General features: G+C 49.0%; 1 protein-coding gene across 8 annotated transcripts in view; it reads left to right on the top strand.

Moving 5' to 3' along the window:
* The window catches only part of anks1aa (ankyrin repeat and sterile alpha motif domain containing 1Aa), a 63,734-nt gene that overhangs the window by 29,229 nt on the left and 12,316 nt on the right, over nt 1-22,189 (top strand). For 5 of the 8 annotated variants that reach the window (XM_030362078.1, XM_030362111.1, XM_030362050.1 and 2 more), the window contains 4 exons: nt 3,296-3,864; nt 12,539-12,595; nt 14,946-15,015; nt 19,330-19,442. In XM_030362078.1, the coding sequence (XP_030217938.1) occupies nt 3,296-3,864; nt 12,539-12,595; nt 14,946-15,015; nt 19,330-19,442 (809 nt within the window). The remainder of the gene's footprint in view (nt 1-3,295; nt 3,865-12,538; nt 12,596-14,945; nt 15,016-19,329; nt 19,443-22,189) is intronic. The other 3 variants (XM_030362069.1, XM_030362060.1, XM_030362087.1) reach the window with 3 other exon arrangements.

Raw genomic sequence — 22,189 nt, 5'->3', positions numbered from 1 at the left:
CACACCGCCGCTGGGGGCTGTCGTTTAGCGTGGGAGGAAGCAGAGGAAAGCTCGGGGCTTGTCGCTGTAATGAAAGCAATACGTTTAGCGGAGCTTGATTGGCTGGTTCCGATTAGTGCCGCCAGGGAATGTCTCGTTGGCATTCCCAGGCCGCCGATCGGATTTGGCTGGTTAAGGAGCAGGTGATTGATATTCCCTGGCAGAGGAACAAGGGAGAACTGGTGGGCTGGCAACACAAAGCTAGAATTCCTTCTCTGATGCACACTCGGTATTAACCAAGACGCCTTCTCTTTGCTTGAAGTGGATCTGAACAGTTGTAAGTGGGACTTGTGAAGCGGTGAATTGGTTACGAAGTTAACTGGCATACCGTAGACCTGCGCTTAATTCAGCATAATGAGGAAACATGATCTGTTAGGGAATATGGAAATGAAATGTCGTCTTTATATTTGACATGGATTCAAGATATACATGGTACATTTACCTGCCTGATGGTTGCTGTGGTGGACGTGTTAGGTTTGGTTTTGACATGGCTGTACCGTTTTGAAGTCCAACCTTTCCACAGGGATAAAGATCACCACGGGATAACAACACTTGAAGTGGTGGTCACTGCTGAATGGAAACCTCTTGGTAGTGTTTGTACGGCCTCATGTACCCTCTTCAGTGTTTGTCCTGACAGGGCGCAGGTTCATATTGACGGACGGACAGACAGTACATGTCGTGCGGTGGGACAGCGCTGTGAGCGGCTGTGATATGTGGGTCTGGATGAAGTCACCGGTGAAGCTCGCCACTCACAGGGGGGGGCCAAGAGAAACACACATGTCTCTGTGGTGACCTCACTCGTCTCACACCGGGGGGACTCTGCAGCCTCCATCTGCTGTCTTGGCAATGGTGGTGGGGGGATTGGCTCATCTGGGCGTTCACAGCCCACAGCCAGCCAAGGACAGGGTGGTGGGTGTGTTTTTGACTCTGGTTCTGGACATGTGTACAGTGTACTCACTCACCCGTTTATAATGTGAGTGCACACACACAAACACACACGCGCACACACAACACCCCCACACAGCATTTTTTCCTAAATGAAGTGTTTAGCGATGGGGAGGGCGGGGAGGGGATGGGAGGGGAGAGTACAGGGTGGGGTCCCCAACACGCACACAAAGACACACACACTCTCTTCGCTAATGACCAGTTCAAAACTCAAAGGAACAACGAAGCCATTACTGATCGGGCGTCTCTGCCCCTACATGGGTCCAAGTCTTTCTCAACACTTCAGCACAAAAACAATTCCTCCGCCCCCCCTCCTTCAGATGTTGTGAAATGGAGTTTGCTTTGCCAACTGCCTCCTCCTCCTCCTCCTCTTCCTCCTGCTCTTCCTCCTCCTCCTGCTCCTCCTCTCCCTCCTCCTCTTCCCTCCTCCTCCTCCTCCTCCTCCTCTTCCTCCTGCTCTTCCTCCTCCTCCTGCTCCTCCTCTCCCTCCTCCTCTTCCCTCCTGCTCCTCCTTCTCCTCCTCTGTCTCCTCCCTCCTGCTGCTCCTCCTCCTCATGCTCTTCCTCCTCCTCCTCCTCCTCCTCCTCCTCCTCCTCCTCCTCCTCCTCCTCCTCCTCCTCCTCCTGGTCACAACATCACTCTCAGCGGCTCTCTGAAGGACAGGACTATTAACTGCTGCAACAGGTCAACTAGTCTGCTGCTGCGGTGTCACTGCTCCAGATTCCCTGTCACCCAACACCCTGACCCGCACACATATGCACACTCGCACACACTCAAACACTCTCACACATGCACACTCACACTCGCATGCCCTCACTCACCCGAACACACACTCATTCAGTCACCACGTGACAAGTCTAATTATCAGGATTGTGGCCGAGAGGGCAGCAGATCGAGTGATCGGAATTTCCATCCCCGCTGGCTGGCTGGCTTTTAATGGACGAGTAACGAGGGAGGACGGAGGCGACGTGGACAGCTGACCGCACAGGGAACGATAACAATAACGGCGACAGCAGCAGCAGCACAGAGCCACGACACAGCAGGGCTATCAAGAGCTCAGAGCGGGCTTTAGTGGAGCCTTGAAGGTAGCAGGAGGGAAAACAAAGGACTCACTCTGTATCCCACTCTGTGGGCTCTCCGTCTGTGGGCGTCTCTGACGCTGGAAGAGAGGGGTTTTACTTTGTGGCAGGCAGCTACTCCGTAGGGAGGGAGGGTCTGGGGACTGGTCTGACGTGCGGGACAAGTGTGCTGCACTGCTCACAGTGGGTCATCGGCTGCTGCAGAGCCTGAAGTATCCAGCCGGGGAATGTAAGTTATTTGTCTTCTCTGGTCTTTACATTTACAATTAGGGCGTTTAGCAGACGGGCGCTTTTATCCAAAGCGACTTACAATCAGTACATTTGTCAGAAGAAAGAGAAACAATAGTGTGTCTCTGTCGGTACAGTAAAGATATGCATAGAAACAAGTGCCAAACACTTACAATTGCTAGGATAAACCGTTCGCATAACGAGGATAAGACGCGACATAATGCTTAGGATCATTTTTAAGTGGCAGGTTTTTGAATTTTATTTGAATGTTCATAAGTTTGTTAACACTGGTGTGTGTGTGGTTGGCGCGTTGGGTTTCTGCGTGTGGGGTCGGGTCTTTAAAGGGAACCCCGTGTGTTTGGATAGAGAAGGTATGAGGGCGCAGCAGCAGATGGTGTCAGTCAGTGGTGAAACACGGGGAAGGCATGTTCTGGAACACGGCCAGGGAGACGTGAGACGGCTGCAAGCTGGGCTCTGGAATTCTGTGGCCAAACTTTCGGGCTTGTCTTTCCTCCCTCTGTCTCCTCTCACTCCTTCTTCTCTCCTTTTTCTTGCTGCTCTCCCCCTGCTCCTGGTAGGAAACAATTACAGATCTGTTTTTGGGCGGCTTCCTATGAGCTGTGCTGAGGCAACACCCCCAACCCACCAAGCCGCGCACCCCACCTACCACTCCTTCAGGGGGGAAGACCATTTCTTCTCAAAGCCCTGTCACAGACTAACCGTTTCAATTTCTCTTGCTTTCCTCCTCTCTCATCCTCTCGCTCTCTCTCTCTCTCTGTCTCGCGCTTGCTCTCTCTCTCTCTCTCTCCCTCTCTGTCTGGCTCTCTGACTCTGTCTCTCTCTCCCCCTCTTGATCTCTCTCTCTCTCTCTCTCTCTCTCTCTCTCTCTCTCTCTCTCTCTCTCTCTCTCTCTCTCTCTCTCTCTCTCTCTCTCTCTCTCTCTCTCTCTCTCTCTCTCTCTCTCTCTCTCTCTCTCTCTCTCTCTCTCTCTCCGGGTTCCCCAGCAGACGTCTCCCAGCCCAGCGAGGAGCAGCCAGGGGCAGGTGTCCCTGAGCAGTTCACCGGCCTGCTCCACGGCTCCTCCCCCGTCTTCGACTGTCGCGAGGAGCCTTTCCGGTTGCCGGGGGTGACGGCGACGCCGACGCCGGCCAGCCAGCCTAAACCGGAGGGCAACGCGCCGGAGGCCAAAGCCCCGGAAGCAAAGCCTCCGACCAAAGCGAAGGCCCCTCCCACGGCCGCGCCAGCACCAGCGGCGGCGGCAGCTACACCGTCCCCGCCCCGGCCCAACATGGCCGCCATCCTGACAGACTTTGACCCCAAAGCCATCTACGCCACTGTGAGTAAGGAGCCCCGGGACGGCGGCGGCGCCGGGGGGAGCCCCGCCGGCCGGATGCGCCCCCCCGGGGACCTGAAGCTGGCCAGGAGCCTCTCCAAGTCGGACTCGGACCTGCTGGTGTCCCCGCCCGGCGAGGAGGACGGCTGTCTGGGCAGCCGCAGCGAGTCGGTGTCCAACTGCAGCGCGGGCAAGAAGAGGCTGGAGAAGTCGCCCTCGTTCACCTCGGAATGGGACGAGGTAAGAGCGCCGCACTGCATTCTCAGTCGGTGTGACATTCTGGGTTTGTGCCGAGGAAGGATCTTAAGCGATGGCTGAGCGATATGTTTAGCGTAGCGGGGTAACAACACCAGGTCCTTCTCTCTGTGGTCTCTGCAGGTCACATGACTCACTCAGGCGGGGGTCGCCAGGGAACTGTCAGAACGTTTTTGTCACTTGTCGTCCGCCCTGATGGGGTTGAGCTCAGGCCCGGTATAGAGGGTCAGGATTTACTGTGTGTGGGAGTTCTGGAGCTCAAACAAGTCAGTCCAATGTTGGATAGTAGTAATACATTTACAAAAGTTGAATAGCCAATAGTTGACTACTCTAAAAGAATTGTGTGCTACCCTGTATCCTCCACCGTATGATCAAGAACACGTGAATCCTGAACAGCGCTTACATAACAAGTGTTTCACCACGCGCGCCTTCGCTGGCTATCACTCCTCCCGCCATCAATCATCACCTCCCGAACGCTGTAGACCTTATATGCCCTGTCTCACACACACACAGACACACACACACCGCTGCCGATCTTGTGCCAATACAATCAGAGGCGTTGGAGGAGATGTGGGCGAGGGGGACAGTGTGCAGGCGGGCTGAGATGGCGTCTCCGTGGTTCAGTCGGAGGGCATAAGCGCCGGGTACGTCAGAACACTGGCAGCAGCGGAGCCGCCTCTGATTTAAGAGCTGGTCTCACACCAACCGAGCATGCCTCTCGAAACCTGAACGCTTGATTTGATTTAAGTCGTTTTCCCGCGCCACGGTAAACGACGTGCCTGAGTGGTTTTTTGCCTGGCGTTCAACGTAGATCTGTGGTGGTTGTTATTGCAGGACCGAACACATCTGTAATATCAAACTATCAGCTGAGCTGTAACTCTTTCGTCTCTTGGGTTTTCCGAGTGAAAGACATGCCCTGGTTGGTATTTCTATGATGGTGATGTCATCTGTAATATTTATTAGGGATCTGGTTCACGGTGCATATTCAACACTGGTCCTGAAAGGGAAACGCGTTGGTTGGTCGATGAAGCGGGGGACATATAAGACGAGAAGAAGGGCATTCGTGGAAAGGGTAAGAGGAGAGACAACAGGGTGGAAATTGAGATGCGGAGAGCGGGACTGATCCGTAGCTCGATCCTCCCTCTAGGACCTACCCGCTCCTCTTACCAAGTTCACCCACCGACCAGCCCCGCCACTCCTCTACCACCACCGCTCTCCCACCAGCGCTTTGCAGAGGAAAAGGTCCATAAAGCTAGTTATCAAGGTTCACACACTTTAAAGAACTTCACAGCATTCCACTCCTTTATGAGGCGGATGACCGATGATGATGGTTCACAGCAACATTGAGGATCGAAGAGGGAAAATCTATATTGCACTTGACGGACAGCAGATGAGGACATGTCATTGACTGTGCCTGTATTGATTTGTATGGGTTTGCATCGTCCTCATCGTTAACGGATATATTGGATTACTCTCTGATTCCCTGAGGAATTTGTCATCATCGGGCCTCCTGATTATGAAAGAAAGTACACTAAATTCATATTTTATTTTTTTGATTGTGATACTATGTTCCGATTGTATAGGCCTTTCTTGCCTCTCAATTAGACAGTTATAACCTTATCACGCTACTAACTACACACACCTGGAACTCTATGTTCAGCTAAATGCAGACTGTATCTTTTTACATTATATGCTAAGTAATCTTTACTGAGTCAGTGGTCTTAATATGAAACACTCTCTGACTCTCCCTCATGCACTCACAGAGGGGATTGAGTTGCCGCCCCTGTGGAGTTACTCTGTACATGACCTCATCGGCCATGGCTGACGTAGGGCTGATATGAAGTATTTTCCAGATAATAAAAAAACAGACCGGTTGTTTGAGGACTATCTCACCAGCCTTCTGGGATAACTCTGAATGCAGGGTTTAGGAAATGGGCCATTCTGAGAAGGAGGTCTTGAGGCATACGGTGATGGGTAGAGTTGATTGTTATTTAGCTCAATGCTAAGCTTCGTTGTTCATAATCAGCCACTCAGCAACTTGAAGAAGTGACTACCTATTTCAATAGGACTGCCCGCCCATTTAAAGTACCTCCCCAAGCTCTGAAATAAAACCACACACACATTTTTTTAGCATGACAAACTTTTATTTTTTGGGAGTTTTTCGTTTTGGAGAGATTTTGTCTTTGGTAAGAATATATATTGACATGTCGTCTCTTATTGTTGCCGCTGTAAAGAATTGCGGTATTTAATTGGCTGTCATCAAAGCATAACTCAAATTTTATAACCAATTGTTAAAAACCCATCATGGTCGCCACTCCCTTGAAAATTTATGGGCGCAGCTTTTTGGTGACTGTAGCATTGACCTGCCGTCTCCCTGTGTCTACAATCAATGAGAGTGCAGCGTCTGAGGGCCTAGTCCCATCGGCTTATGTCCCAGTTCAGTGTTCTGCGCGGGACCTTGAGGGCTACCAAGGTGTTCACACTGGCTGTGCAATAATAAAAAAAGATTAGTTTATTCATACAAGTTAGTCTCATTGAGGCTGAGGCCTTCATTGCATTTACCTTTAAGGTATTTAGCTGACGCTTTTATCCAAAGACCAAGTACATTTGTAAGAAGAAAGAGAAACAATATATCGAGAAAAAGGGAAACAAATAACAATCGCTAGGTTAACCCATTCCCCATATACACAAAGCTAGCTAGGATAAGGTGCTTTCAGCTTTAAGTGCTAGGACGTACAACAAACATACAATAAGGTCAAAGAGGGGTTTGGGGGTACTTCTTCATCTCACGAGGGCAGATCATCTACAGTCGTCTTACCATTAACATTTCATAGTCGTACCGGGCATGGTTTGTTTGTTTACATCGTCTCTGAGTTCAGCAGGCTTGACAGTCGCTGCTCCTCGGCTCGGGCTGCTCCTATCTCCCTCCTCGCTCTGCCTATTATCTCTTCCACTCTAATCATGCAAATACTGCCGTGTGTGTGTCTGGTTGTGCGACTTCAGTTGGCTAGTGCTGCCTTGCATACCAACAAGCAGGAGAAGTCTTCTTCCGCTGATGATGGTCATTGATGTGGTAACGCTGGGTAGGACAATCCCACCTGTCGGTATCATGAAGCAACAGGCCCGTCCCCCTCGCTTAGTGACAAGCATCTGCTGGTCTCTTTGGACGGAGGCGTCTGCTCGGGGGCTAAATATCGTTGGTGCATGCTTGGTTTATTTCCCTGAGGAGCGTTTCCTCTCCTTGGGAATGGTGACGTACGGAGCAGGTCGTAGTGTGAGTGAGCTCCTTAGACTACGTCACAGAGGGAAAATGGATGCTGCTCTTCACACAATGGTCTTCTCTGTATATATATTCCCAGCGCAGTCCCCTTCTCTTGATGCTCATCAGAAGGACTCCTTGAAGGAGCTTTGTGGTGGAAAGGCTTCATTGTGAAACTCATTTGATTTAGTGCCCAGTCAATCAGCTGTAATCCGAAAATGGGTTTGGCATCGTCGTCCTAATGTATTGATTATTGAACATTTAGACGTGTCCTTTTCTCTGGGCAAACAAGGTTTGAGAGGGATATTGACTTGCATTTTGTATCTGTTGTGCTTTAGAATATTGTTGCATAGCAAGATAGGCATGCATGCATGAAATCAAATGTCTTGCCTTCATTTGATTAATTCAAGGCCAAAGCAGTGCAGTACAAGTCCTGCTGCCATTCAAAGCATTAGGGACCCGATATATCTGTACTATTTATTTAATATTTATGCTGAATTATACAGATCTCCAGAGCTGTATAGTTTACCTTAATATAATTCTTATTCATGCTTTTTAGTGGGGTTTGATAAAGCAGGAATAATGTGAATAATACACAAAAATAGATTTTTTCGAGTTATCGCATCATGCATTATTTTTAAATTTTTCCTCTGTCCAATAAAAGAAGACCTGGCTAGGGTTAAAAATAAGAATTCACTGAGTGAATCACTGGCGTGGACGTGGTGTTCCCTATCCCCTCCTTTTGTAGGAATGGCTGTTCGATGTAAAGTGCATGTTAATTGGAGCGAACGTGGACACCAGTCTTTATTGGTTGATTGTTTTCCCTTCCCTCATTCTCCGTCTCAGCCTTCTCTGGGTTGGTGGAGTGTCCTCTTAAATGCAGGGTGCAGCAGCTTTTAGGCTACGTTCCTACAACTTACGGATGGCTGCTTGAGAACTCTACTGAGCTCTGTGACCGTATCGACCCCCCCACACACGCACACGCACACACACAACACACACTGACACACACATAGACGCACACAAACACCGTCTCTGCTTGTTCTCAAACTCTTTGTCTTTACATCCATCTTATTTTTTCTCTCCATTGTTTTATTCACACATGGCCACACACACTCTCGCACACGGCGCACACGCACACACACACACACACACACACACACACAAACACACACACACACACTGCCACAAAACAGACAGCCTGGTTCCCCAAATCGAGAGATGCATAGGCCAGGACCTCATGCAAGTCAAATCTGGTGTGTGTGCTTGGTTGTATGCGTGCGTGCGTGTGTGTCTGAGCAGTTGTGAGTAAGGCGCATGCTAATGCGGGTTTGTCTCGGTCCCGGGATCAAAATGAACATGACAATCCAGGGGGCACACAGTGTGGCCCGGCAAAGCGCTGCAGCTGGGAAAAGAGAGAGAGAGGGGGAGGGAGAGGGGGGGGGGTCACAGGCTCATAGCCACAGCAGAGTTTCAGTGTTTTACTCTCATTTCTGGTGGTCCCTCCGTAACACAAGCAGATCCCAGCAGCCACCATGAAGCCAGCTTTTGTGAGTATTGATTGGCTTTACGGCGTTCACTTTAACAAGCTGCAGGTCCATGGGAGCGGTTTTCACCCTGTGGAAGTGCAACAGGCAGATGAGTGTTTGGGCTGGATGCTTTCTTTTATTTCTGTTTCTTTGGTTGTTTCATTGTCATCAGTCTCTTTATAGAGCCGGTGTTTCTATTGAGCTGATCTCTTAATTTCTAAGCAACACAAATGTTTTGAGGGGCATAACATTTATTTGAGGTCTTTGATACAATGGCTTCCCTCATGGACTTGAGGTTCTTCTGAACAACTGATCCTCTGTTGCTTCTCTACCTCTGCCGGCACCTTAGCAGTATGAGTCCCTGTTTCGTTTTTGTTGACGTGCTCTGTTTGTGCCCTTTTCAAACCATTTATGAGTGAATGGTTTGTGTGCTGCAGTCACCAGGGGGTCTGACCTCATGGGATGAAGGCCTCGTGTGCAGGTGTGTTTTACGCTGGTGCTTGCATCTCGGGACCTCCTAATAGAGAGAGAGAGAGAGAGAGAAAGGGAGAGCGAAAAAGACAGCGACCGAGCGAGAGAGAGAGAGAGCACAGCCCAACCACAGGAGGCACAAGGCATGCAATTCAATTCAATAAAGCTTTATTGGCATGACATTTAAATGAAAGAATGTGTCGGTAAAGCATGAAATTAAACTGAAATGAATACGTGCATAAATTAGTGGATAATCCATGAAGCAAGTACACATATTTATACAAATGATAACATACAACACATTGACTTATTGTGCAATACAAAGAAACACACACACATTGGGTTATAGACATTACTTTTCTCACATCTTTCATTCCCTCTTTCCGTAGGGAAACATTTCTTGCTCTCTGACCGATACAAACTCTGAATTCTCTTAGTCGGTCGCCCCCTGCGCTTCACCCATCATCGCCTCCTCTGGAGCGAAGGTGGCCTATAGTGGGACAGTTGTCCTCTGAGCTCCACAGTTGTCTCGTCTGTCAGCGGGGCCGGGGAAGCGGCGGAGCGGCTTAAGTCACGAGCCAAAAATAAGAAATGTGTTTACTAATATCGCGGTGATCCACATTGGGCTTGGTGGGTGGTGCTGCTGACACTGCGTTGTTCCGGGGGAGGATGGAGTTGTTGGCACCTGCTGCTCAGAGGAGAGGTGGGCATGTCTGGTGCCAGCCCAATAGAGCGGGAGTAGCTCTCTGGGCACTCTAAGTGGCGCCCTTGGTTTCACCCTGAACAGGTTCTCTCTCCCCCACCCCACCCCCCCACACGGCCGGGACCACCTCCATGCGTTACCGGAGCTGACGTTTCACTTCTCAGGGAGACGGTGCTGGATACCCCTGGCAGGTCTTGGATCTCTGTAAACTAATAGGGGGATGCTGCTGGAGAGTAGAGGAGTTTGTGTGCGGTGTTCCTGCGTTTCCTTTTTCATTGCCATCGCACGTCTGTGGCGATCCATCCTCGTTCCCCCAGCGTGGCAGCTGTTGACCTCTGACCCCCCCTGGATGACTCGTGACCCCACTGCCCATTGTGTCCGGACGCTCTCCAAAGACCCCCCTCTCACAATGGAGCCTCCTCCACTCCTGGCTGCTTATTGACGGACATAAATGTTTGATTACCCTTTCTCTCTCTCTGTCTCATTCTCTCTCTCTCTCACTCTCTTTCGCTCTCGCTCTCTCGCTCTCTCTGTCTCCTTCTCTGTCTCTGTCCCTCTCTCGCTCTCGCTCTCTCTGTCTCCTTCTCTGTCTCTGTCCCTCTCGCTCTCGCTCTCGCTCTCGCTCTCGCTCTCTGTCTCCTTCTCTGTCGGTCTGTTTCTCTGTCTCTGTCTCACTCTTTCTTTCTCTATCTTTCTGAATATCTGAAAAGACTTTCTTTTTATTTAGACATAAACCTTGAGAGCTCTTTGCTCTGTATGCGTTTCTCCTTGATCGAATCACCGGGCACAATTGTCGGTGGCTAAATAGCACTTTGCTCCCTAGAAAGAAACGATTGGAAGAGGTTATGCTGCCCCTGCACTGATTTGTTGCCGGGCAGAGGGCATAGGCTAGCATTTTAGTATTTTCGGCAGTATATACACACATACACACACCCACGCCCGCCCATGCTCAAGGTGTTGTTCGAGACTCAGCACAGTAGTTTTTATAGAGGAAGCACTAACTGGCTGTAAACATAGCTTTAGCAATGGTGCGAAGGACCTTAACTTTATCTAGAACGTCCGCTGTATTGTTGCCTCATTCTTCATCTGCTTTGGGAGAGACGGGACCAACGGCGGTGGGGGAATTGGTTAGCACGGACATCTCCATGGATGTCGTGTTGATTATCACCATTGTGTCTCATTACTCTGAGCTGGCGTCTGTCTCCTGGGGAGATCGAACCGCGGTTCAGAGGTTATGCGGCCACGCTTTCATGGGAGTGGAACATGGCTGCACCCTCATTATCAGACCGAGAACAACAGCTCTGTGTGAGACCACTGCAAACTAACTCGATTAAGTAAACGGCCGAGCGAACACTCTTCGTTCAGCGGGGGTTGAAATGGTTTAGGTTTGACTAGCTACATTTTAGTTGATGGTACATTATTTTTGGTATTTGCGGGAGATTATCTGAGGCAGGGCAGAATAAACGTGCAGTAGTTAGGCAGATCTAGTATTCTAGAATTCCAGTATTCAGTATTCCAGTGTTATACGCCAATATTCTTGAATTTCCCCCGGGATTAATAAAGTATATATCTATCTATCTATGCCTCTTCCTCAGTCATATTTGAGTTGGATAGTGGACAGCTACACATTCGAATTGTTTTTACAAGAACAGCCTGTGCCTTCATGCTCTCTACAGGGTTGGTTTGGTACAAACACAGAATGGAAATCTGTCTTTATGTAACAAGTAAGCAACATATGTTTAATCACCTCTAAATCCACACATTGATCATTCACACTTCCATTTGAAATCTTCGATTATACCGATTTCAGCTATGTTTTCAACCTCTCCAACTAAATGAAAACATTTGCAATAGCCCTTGAAGGACTGTTAATACCAAATGACCTGACTATAGGTGCGCAAACATTTGCCTAAATGTTCATCATTAATATTTTTTTTCCGACAGTGTGCACGCACACACAACCATATTTTCCAACTCTGTACTCTATGGATCCTTCAACCCTGCACTAGAGATCACTTTCAACTTAAGTTTCAAGTTGAGTGTTGAGTTGTGGGATGCGCAGCACATGGTGCAGACAGCTGAAGGTTGTGTCTCTCAGAGTTAGACAGCAGAGGTGGGTGTGTGTGACTCACCTGCCATCCATCCTATGTGCAGAATCCTAATCGACAGCATTTGATTCAATACAGCATTGCTAAAGAAAAAAAAAACTTTGAACACACACACACACACACAGGGTTGAGGTATATTCCTCTTGGGTAAAAATCTGGATTACATTTACATTGAATGTATGGAATGGAAAGGGAGCGGCCATGTGAAGATAATGTTTCCTGTGCGGAGCACTCTAGATGGTTTGAGGAAGATTCAGGGTGACGTTTTCTCTTTTATTTTTTGTCTGTTTAAAATGGTTTTGATCTCATCTTTCCTTTAATGTGCTCCTCGACACCTTGGAGTACACTTAGAACATTCTCCACCTCACTCAGCGGTCGTACCATCGATATACATCTGTGTCCATTAGCGCTAGACTACGTTCGATTTAGATTTAATATCTCTTAGATACAGCACACACACACTCACACTCACACTCTCTCTCTATAAATCACAAAGACTGGTTCCAAGACAGTAGTTGGCAGTTTCCTCCTTACAACTGAGAAACCGAATAGCAATAATACTACAAACCCCCTAAACCCTTTCTTTCAGCAGACCCTCATGGCCCCCCCCATCTTACGGCCACGGCGATCTAATTCTGTTGACAGCGTAAGATGGAATCTTTATACAACATTATCTCCTCTGGTACCTCTGGGATTGGGCCTGTCCTGTTCTCCTTTGAAAGCAGACGCCGGAAATATTTCAAGATCTGATAAGCTGTTCTTTGGAATGCGGAAAACTCTTGGGTTCTTATATTATTTTTTTATTCTCTTCAATGGCTTTAAATGCAAACTTTGGGATTTCCATCCTGGCCCTTATTTTCAGAATCCTTTTAAAACTGGTCCGGCGTTTCCATGGGGTGAGAACGTTGCAGCGTGATACCCGGAAACGGGTTGAAATGTAATCTTTTGGGGGGCGATTTCGCCCCGTCAATGTACCTCCTCTGGGAGTGCTGCTCCTGCCACTGACAGCTCAGATGTATCCTCATATGTTGGAAGGGATCCCAAAGAGAAATCAAACATGTTTCTTTACCATTCGCTTGATCTGATCCGTTTGTTATTGTGTCCAACCAAGTCTCCCTCAAGGAGAAGTCTCTCTGGAACCTCATTGTTGCAGGATATTTCCCTTATAGACATTACAATCTCAACTCTCCTCAGCCCCAATGCTTTAGGTAACACTTAATAACTAGGCCTTCTGTAGTCCAACACATCGCACTCTCCTCTCTCCAGGTCTCACTCACATTCACACATATCTCTTCTTGCATCAACTCAACTCTCCCGAGACTTCTCCTGGAGAGAGGCTTAGTTGGACCCAATAACAAACAACCGGATCAAGCGAAAGGATAACACATTTTATTTCTCTGCAGGGATCCTGATCCTAATCTGAGCCTGTCTGTGACAAAAACAAGCACATTTATAGGAAATACATTGACGGGAGGTAATTGCCACAAAGGGTGACATTACAGGCTGCTTTTGGGGGGGGGGGGGGGACGCTTAAAGCGCTTAATTGTGGAACCGTTTAAAAAACTGTCCCTTGGACCACAAAATTATCTGAAAATAGGGTCCTGGTTGAAAAAAAGTAGTCCTTTAAATGAATGCATGAATTTTAATAACATTCTCTGCTTCTATTTTAAACTTGTTTGAATGTATATTCTGTTGCAGCCACAAATTCAGGATAAAGCTAAAAGGCAACTTATCCTAGCATTCATTCATTCTATGAGCACTTCAGAATTATAATTACCTGTTGCTCTCTTGATGAAGATGCGTTGTCCTTTATCTAAGGTGTTTACACCGAATATATAACTTACAAAATGTAAAAGTACTAAGAGTTGCAAATAATTATTAAATTTTTCTTAATTCAGAGGTTCATAGAGCAACTTTTATCTTAAGTATCTAGTACAGGTCCTAGGTCCACAATGGAATGATGGATTGGTCATCTCATCCATACTTCTATTTTATGCACACACTTTAAAAAAGTAGACATGGGCTGTCTAACCTGACCAATAATCCATCTTGCACATTTTTTTTTTAAAGCCCTCACCCATATTTCACAAGGATATGATACATTGGGACAGTGACTGATGATGTGATTTAAAAAAACACAATGAAATCACTGCCAGTTTTTGTAACCATCATTTTTTTTGTCTGTGTGTGGCAGTACTATCTGCAGAATAACACACAAACACACAGACACACACACTGCTGAATTGAATTGGCAGGATAATCCTTCTGTGTCACTGTGTGTGACGGGTGTAATATCACTACTGTGGGGATCTGCTGCCTCAGATCCGAGTGTTCAGGGAGTAATGCTGTGTGTGTGAGTCAGTGAGTGAGTGAGCGTGGGCATGTGTATGTGTCTATGTTTGAGCGTGTGTGCATGCTCCATTGGTGATGGTTACTGGGAATCAATAGTAGGTGACCGGTAGATGTAGAATGCATGATCTATACTGGTGGATGGCATGATGGTTGGGGAGCCTCTGGGCCTGTCTTCACTATGTTTCACTTTTCACTCTGATAAAAGCCTCCATTTTTTTTAACAATGAGATTGGGACACGTTTTTCCCAACAGTGTTGGAATGATCTTCAACTGATGCAATTATCCCAACCAGAACTAGAGGCACTTTTGGTCTTTTTCTGTTCTCTATACACTTTATGTGCTGTCATCAATTTCCTAATAGTTTTATTTTGCAATCATGTAAAACAAATCTGACACCTGGAGGCATGCGTAAATTGCCACCGTTTTGATTGCAGACACATTCATCATTTATAAAGGTAAATCTGAACACATTTCCTGCCCCAGTGGCTTTATCGGATATTTGTCTCAAACGGTTAACTGACTCGCCGTCAGCATTGAGAAACTTTTTATAATTTACTTCTAATAATGTATCCTAACTGGCCTTTTTTGTGATGTAGAAATGCACATTCCACTTTCTGATTCCGTGCGTCTCCTCTCGTCCTCAGATCGAGAAGATCATGACACTAATCGGAGCAGGCATCGATTTCACCAGAGACCAGCAGTACACAACGCCAGGTACAGTACGCCGTCGCCATGCACTGTGTAATGAGTAACTATCCAATCACTTCGCTGCACATCGTCTCCATCCATGCGGGGTCACTAATGCTGACCCTTTACCCCAAATTACTTTCATCATCCACTGTTGAGAATTCCCTCGTGGGCGTGCTACGATTATTAATCAGAACCAATCGTACAAATACAACTCCTATATTTGTTGCTCAGGAGTCAGGACTCAGCCTCGGTGCTTTCCTGACACACTGTATAACGTAACTCTTTCATTCATGTAAAAGCTTTTTCTTTTGGTAGCGGTGCAGGTCTAGTGCAGCAGCACGCGTGTCTGTGTGTCCTCGTTGTATGTGGGGCGGATGCCACTGTCAGGTTCACTCCAACCACCAGAGCCTCTCCAGTCACCCGATCTCCTTGTTTATTCTGCGGTTGCTCATGTTATGGAATCCACCCTACGCCCCCACCCCTACCCTCATCCCCCCAGCACCATGTGTAAACCATCCTCCCACCTCACCACCCTCCACCCTCCCTTGGTATTCATCCTATCTGGGCGGTGGCAGGAAGACATGGGGCGGCTCGGCCAGTAAGTGAGCACATGACTCGAGACCTGGAATAGCCGCCGTGCGTAAAGACGGACGCTCGTGGAGCTGAGCTGACAATAGAGCTATCACCTTATCAGTTGGGTATAGTTCTTCTGTCCTTTTTTTTTTTTAAAGAGACGGGCGTGAGGAGAGGATCAATATGACATCCGTATTATGTCTGATGCGTTTTGTATCCTAGAACTGTGTACCTGAGAAGTGGTTGGTCCGTCGGTGACCTGTCCTCTTTATAAGGGTCCGGTGAGGGAGAGAGGGATGGGGATGGAAAGAGAGAGGGAGGGGGACAGAGAGAGGGAGGGAGAGAGAGAGAGGGGGAAGGAGAGAGGGAGGGGGAGGGAGGGGGGAGAGAGGGGGACAGAGTAGGAGAAGAGAGGCAGGGGGAGGGAGGGGGAGAAGAGAGAGGGGATCGGAGGAGGAGAAGAGAGGCAGGGGGAGGGAGGGGGGGGGGAGAGGCAGGGGGATGGAGGGGGAGAAGAGAGGCAGGGAGAGAGGGAGGGGGGAGATAGGCAGGGGGAGCGAGGGGGAGGAGAGAGAGAGAGAGGGGGACAGAGGGAGTCGGGGAGAGAGAGGTTTTGTGTCCTCATTTAAAGTTCCAGTGCGGGTTGTGTTCTCTGAAGCGAGACGGAGACACGACCGCCAGCAGCATAACAATACGTTCACATCTGCGCCGCCGCGATACCGCGCTCCATTTTGGGTTTAGTGCATTGGATGTGTCAATAATGGCCTGGCCTGTGTTGTGTTTTCTTGTCTGTGAATGGAGCCTTGAATACGGAACAGTGAGTCAGAGGATCTGCTGTAGAAAAGTGCCGTTGTAGTTGTTGTTGTTGTTGTAGTTGTAGTTGTTGTAGTGTATCGCTCTGCAATAGCTTGTGTCCCCCACCTGTCCTTAAGCTTGATGGATGGTCACCAGAGGACCCCCCCCTCTCCCCATCTCCCCATCTCCCCCTGACTGCATCGGTCAACCAGAACCAGAATCGACCGCAAATGCTGTCAGCGATACACCCCTGCCATTACCCCCCCACCCCTCACTGTCTCCGACACAGTACATAACCTCGCCCTGCTAAACACAAGCCCCCCCGGGTTAAATATGAACCGGCGTGTCAGGGGGGAGATGAGCTCACATGACCTTGTGGGGCCGAGACCACCGCGTTAAACCGGACCCCCACACGGCCACACCAACACCCACCCCCAGGCTAGCTTCTTATTTTGCGTCTGGTTTTTTGAGCATGCGGCACAAGCCAGGACCCAATAGCATCCGTCATGCGTCTGCACCCTCACCCCCCCCCCCCCCCCCCCCACACAGCTCCATCTCCATCAGGGTAAGGGCCCTGCTGGCAGCCTCCGTCCAGGGGGCCCATCATCTTGTCCATCCATCCATCCAGTCTGAGGCGCCCACAGGGAGGAGAGAGCGAAGTCATTCCCCTCCGTCTTCTGTCGAGCGGTGGGCCGGGCTGTTTCTCCGCGTGCCTTCCGTCCCCCACACTCCTTCCAGGACATTTTCTGATACAATAGGGTTTATTTTTTGTGGGGTGTTGGGTTTGGGTGAGGCTGATAAGAAGTTACTTATCTACAGTGTGACGAGGGGAAAGGGAAACGGTGGGAGACAATAGACAATCACATTTATCTCAGCGTGACGAAGGAGCGGGTTCCACACAAAGAGCAGCCACCAAGCAGTGTCTCTGGAAGAGCGAACGTGGGGAAAAAGGGTGTGTGTGTGTGGCATAAAGAGACTAAGGGGGGTAGGTAGGTAGGGTGAGTGAGAGAGAAAAAGAGGGTTAGAAGTGAAGGGGGCGACAGAGAGAGGGAGGCTGGGGAAAAAGAGTGGGGGAGGTTGGGAAAGAGGTGTGAGGGAGGGTTAAGTGAGCGAGGGAGGGAGAGAGGTGTGTGGGAGGGCGGGGTAAGGGAGAGAGAGAGCAAGAGGGAGGGAGGGAGGGTGTGAGGAGAGTGGCAGGGGAGATAGTGAGAGAGGACGGGAGAGAGGGAAAGAAAGAGCAAGTGAGGGACAGAGAAAAAATATAGAGAGAGAGGGAGAGGGGGAGGGAGAAGGGAGAAGCAGAATGCGCGCTGTAGCTTCCTGGTCGTTCAGGACAATAGGAGGATGCCGTCCCAGCATCTCTTGCCTCGGCTCTTTTCTCCCTTAGCGCGGGGAACCGGAGGAGCACATGGGCGCTAGTCCCATCTCTGGAGGGAACTTCCACTACCACTAATACAGACATCCCTGCCACCGGGGGAACCGGATAAGGCCGAGACAGAGGGAGGCAGACGGAGACAGAGGGAGGCAGACGGAGACAGAGGGAGGCAGACGGCACCTCCTGGGGGACTTTGAGCTCTCAGGAGTTGAGCTCAGAGTTCAGCCCTGGGTTGAGTTGTCCTGAAGAGCTCCTTGAGGAGCCGCTCTGGGCACGCTTTCCAATTTCTCTCTGGATCTTTCTTTTGCTACGGAGTATGGGATGCAGAACACCGTCACCGGGGTGTGACGGCCACCCCAGGAGCAGGACGAGTGTGTGTGTGGGCCTGCATGTGTGCGTGTGTGTGTGTCTTCAGATTACATTGGGCAGGTGAAGCGTGAGAGGGCCCGGGGAAAAATACTCAAAGGACAGACGACCTTAGCTTTATTCTGTTATTGTTTTATTGTGTTCACCCGTTCCTGACCTGAATGCTACTTTGGCTTGATTTATTTTTTAATATTTTATGCAGATTGCATTTTGAAGTATAATTGACTGATTAAATATCCTTTAATCTGTAATTTAGTAATTGGCTGTGCAGCTGCTGCTGGGTTGTGACAGTGTTGAAATTTTTGTGACGTGTGAGTCTACTGCTTGTGATTAATCAGTGAGAGCTTAGCCGGTTCCATCCTCTGTGGGCACGACTGCCTTTCCTCCATTCTGCTGCCTGCTTTACGAACACTTGTGTGCTCAGGTGGGAGAATCCTGTCTGGAGTTAAAGAGTATGTCTGTGTGTGTGTGTATGTGTTAGTGTGTCTAACATCCAGACTACGCAGGAGCTGTGAGTTGAGGGGGAACTCTGTTATGGTGATTATTACACATCTGTATCGTGGATTGCTGCTACTTACAAGATCTAAGAATCTGCACACTTTTGCGCTCATCGAATGGATGGACTTAACTGGACTTTAATAAGGATATATATACGCCGTTCAGCAAAGCTCCTGTTTGGACCGCATTGGACTCAAAAATGTCATTTTTAAAGTTTTGGATTTAGTTTTTACCCTGGTTCTCTCTTTCAACCATGCGCTGGACAATGGCTACCAGACTACAGTAGTGTAGATTGTGTTTAAGCAGGCAGCAAACCAGCTTTCAAATATTGGTCCAATCGCCCTCTCCTCCGCAGAGCGACGGACGGAGGGACGGACAAACGGAGGGAGGGAGGGAGGGAAGGAAGGAGGGAGGGAGGGAAGGAGGGAGGGAGGGAGGGAGGGAGGGAGGGAGGAAAGGAGGGAGGGTAGGTAAGTCGGCTGCAGTTCGACAGCCGCCACCACCACCATCGACCCCCCCCCCCCTGTTTTGCTCTAACCTCGGGTGGGCCCCCCGTCTCCGGGAGCCGCCCCAGAGAGGGACCCTGTCTCCCCTGGCCTCCTGCTGCTGGGGCGTCCCGCGGCTGTGCTGGCCCAGGATGATGTGGCAGTGCCACGTGTCGTCCTCCCAGTGCCGCTGCTACCGCCTCCGGGGCTTCTCCTTGCTGAAGCGCTTCCCTCCCCTGTCTGCAGGCGCCGCCGGCCGCCTGCTGGAGCAGCCCGTGGGGGACTGGCTGGAGCACGTGGGGCTGCCGCAGTACGAGAGCAAGCTGCTGCTCAACGGCTTCGACGACCTGCACTACATGGTGAGTGGCGTCGCCGGGGTCCTTCCCCCCTCCTTGTTATCCTCTTCTCCTTCTCCTTCTCCTCCTCCTCCTCCTCAATACTTTTTCCCAAAACCTCAACACAAAATTCCCTGCAGTGAAACCAGGTTCCTTTTATCTGGATTGTTTGTGAAAACGTTCCAGTTTTCTCTGTTCAAATTCCTATTTATCTTTTAATTCTCTTGAAAACACAATCACACTTGAAAATAAATAATGCATCTATTTATACCTCAGAACATCATGATATGGTCTTTCTTTTTTATTCCCCATGAATCTTAAGTATTAATACTCTTTGGCAAAACAGGTGTGTGCGTTGCACATGCACATGCACATGCACACGCACACGCACACATAGAGCGATAGCGTGCCCTTCCAGTCACCTGTGATCTATGTGTTCCCTAAACGAAGGTGGCCACCTCAGCCCCTGAGAGTCTGAGACGCTATTGTTGGAGCCGGCAAGGTCACGGTGCCCCATAACACCACCTGCTGTTACACCTCTGTGATTCAGCCCGCTCCCCCTTGCCATTGTTTCTACAAAGCAGGCCTTTGGTAACGAGGATGGATGGGGGAGAGAACGGCTGGCCACAGCTGGCCGGGCCAATCCACAGAATCCTGCTTCTAAATAAGACATCTGTGGCTGTGTGTCACGCGCCGAGAGCTCTACTCTGCCTTCTCACTGGCTTGCCTCACACACCTCTCTCTACCAGCCTGCTAATGACGTGCACCGATGCGGGCGCACTCATGCTCGGTGAGGGTGTTAAGGCCATTTAGAGAACTCAGAAGAGGAGTGAGAGGCTGTTTAGTGTGGGGAACAGCCACAGGCTGGTTGGCACTGTTTAGGAGCCCCTTTGGTTTCAGTGGACCATCAATCACCCACATAAAAACCACCTTCTTGACAACTTTATCTCTTTCCCGTTTCTCGCCAAAAGTGAAGGTCGTGGTTGTTGTTTTTATTTATTAAATTGGGCAGACCGTTGTAAATAATGCACGTAGCTATGCAAAATCCGTTTGAGTCTGACCTTCTGCAGTTTAGTTTGTTTGTAAGCGTTGTCTAATTACTGTCTGTCATGGCCGTTGTAGCCGATAACAACACGGATATCCTAATCAATATCATGAAAATATAGTTATTGATTATTATTTTGAGATCGTTTTCTGTATTCTTCAGTCTTCGTGGCCCCGAATGGGTCCGGGCTCTCTGGGGGGAGAAACACTCAATTGCTTATGTGCTTTGTTTACATTTGTGGTGTGCTTGTGATAAATGCTCTTCGATAGAACGGGTTAAAGAAAGTACTTTTGACGTTGGAAAGTGAACCCTGGAGAGATGTGGACACCGGTACGGTCACCCAGACGGTGTGGTCCTCCCAGAAGAAGCAGCAGTGAGGGCTAGGCGTGCTGAAGAGCACAGAGGTTTTCCGTATCCATTATCCATTCTCTGGAAGACAAGTGCTTTGATGAATGGAGTTGGCAGTACCTGCTCTCGCGTTTTGTCCTGCCTGTTGTTGACACGGGCGTCAAACCTAAATGGATCCTTTTATCCCGCCCTCATTCTGAACGGGGTTATTTTGGTGGTTTCCTCCCGTGGTTGTACCTGCCAGAAGAGAGTTAGGAGTTAATTTGCTTTCAAGGCAACGGACTCGGTCGACACGCCTCCACAGAGCCTCTCCATGTTCATTATTCCTTCAGGCACATGTTCGATAGATGCTGGAGAGGATGTCTATTTCAGGCCCTGCTGGAGTTAGCCAACCTCCGAATGCATCACGACCTTACCGTCAAGGGAGAGTCTTTTAACCATTACACATTACATATTACACTTGCACATGCACGCACAGACACGCACACCTACAAACACACAAAGACACACACACATACACACACAAACACGTAGAACATGTATTTTCCCCCTTTGTCCCGGTTGTGCTGATGATAGCATTACATCGCCCCCCGCCCCCCAAAGTCGATCCGCCCCAGACAAGAGGAGGGAGCAACCATCCCCAAACCACCATTAATCAAACTGTGGTGTGTCTTTTGAGATATACTTCTTACTCTTCACTCTGGGTTTTTTAATACTCTGAGCTTTTCTTCTCTGCGGATGAATGATACGGCGGACGGCGAAGGCAACATTTATTTTAGTTTCTTCTCCCAGAGGGTAGATCATTTCATTCCGTCAGTCAGGGCTCTTTCAAGGGCGGGTTTATCCCTGTCAGACCGCCGTGATGAAGCCATGGCTTTTAATCTCTTTGTCACGGATTAAGATAGGGGAGGGCGTCTGAGGCGCTCTCTTTGAGCATTCGGCGGCAGAACGTTGAAAGGATTGACAGTTGAGGTTTATACCACCAAATCATCTCATATTGACTCTAAAGTTGCCATTGAACCCACATGGGGTCAACAGAATGGATTTAGCTGAGAATACTTTGCAGTTTTGACATTGCCGTGAGTGACCCGGGATGGTCTGTATTCGTGATGGGTTTCTGCGGTGTTAAATGCTGCTATTACCTAAGGTAAAGCTGTTATGGGGATGTACTTATAAAATAAAGACCAAGCTTTTGGCGACATCAATATAATAGATATTTTAGACAGACCACAGAGACTTGGTAACAGAGTTGACATAATGATGATGTGATTGACAGACTTGCATTATAATGGTTCTCTATGGAGAAAAGGCTACTTTAGCTATATCTGTATCGCCCCCTACAGGATGAAACCCCAACTGGCCTCTGAGCAGGTCGGTG

The sequence above is a fragment of the Gadus morhua genome, chromosome 1 (genome assembly GCF_902167405.1).
Source record: "Gadus morhua chromosome 1, gadMor3.0, whole genome shotgun sequence".
Lineage (NCBI taxonomy): Eukaryota > Metazoa > Chordata > Actinopteri > Gadiformes > Gadidae > Gadus > Gadus morhua.
Note: the sequence above shows the minus strand (reverse complement) of the source record. Positions and strands in the feature narration are given on the sequence as shown.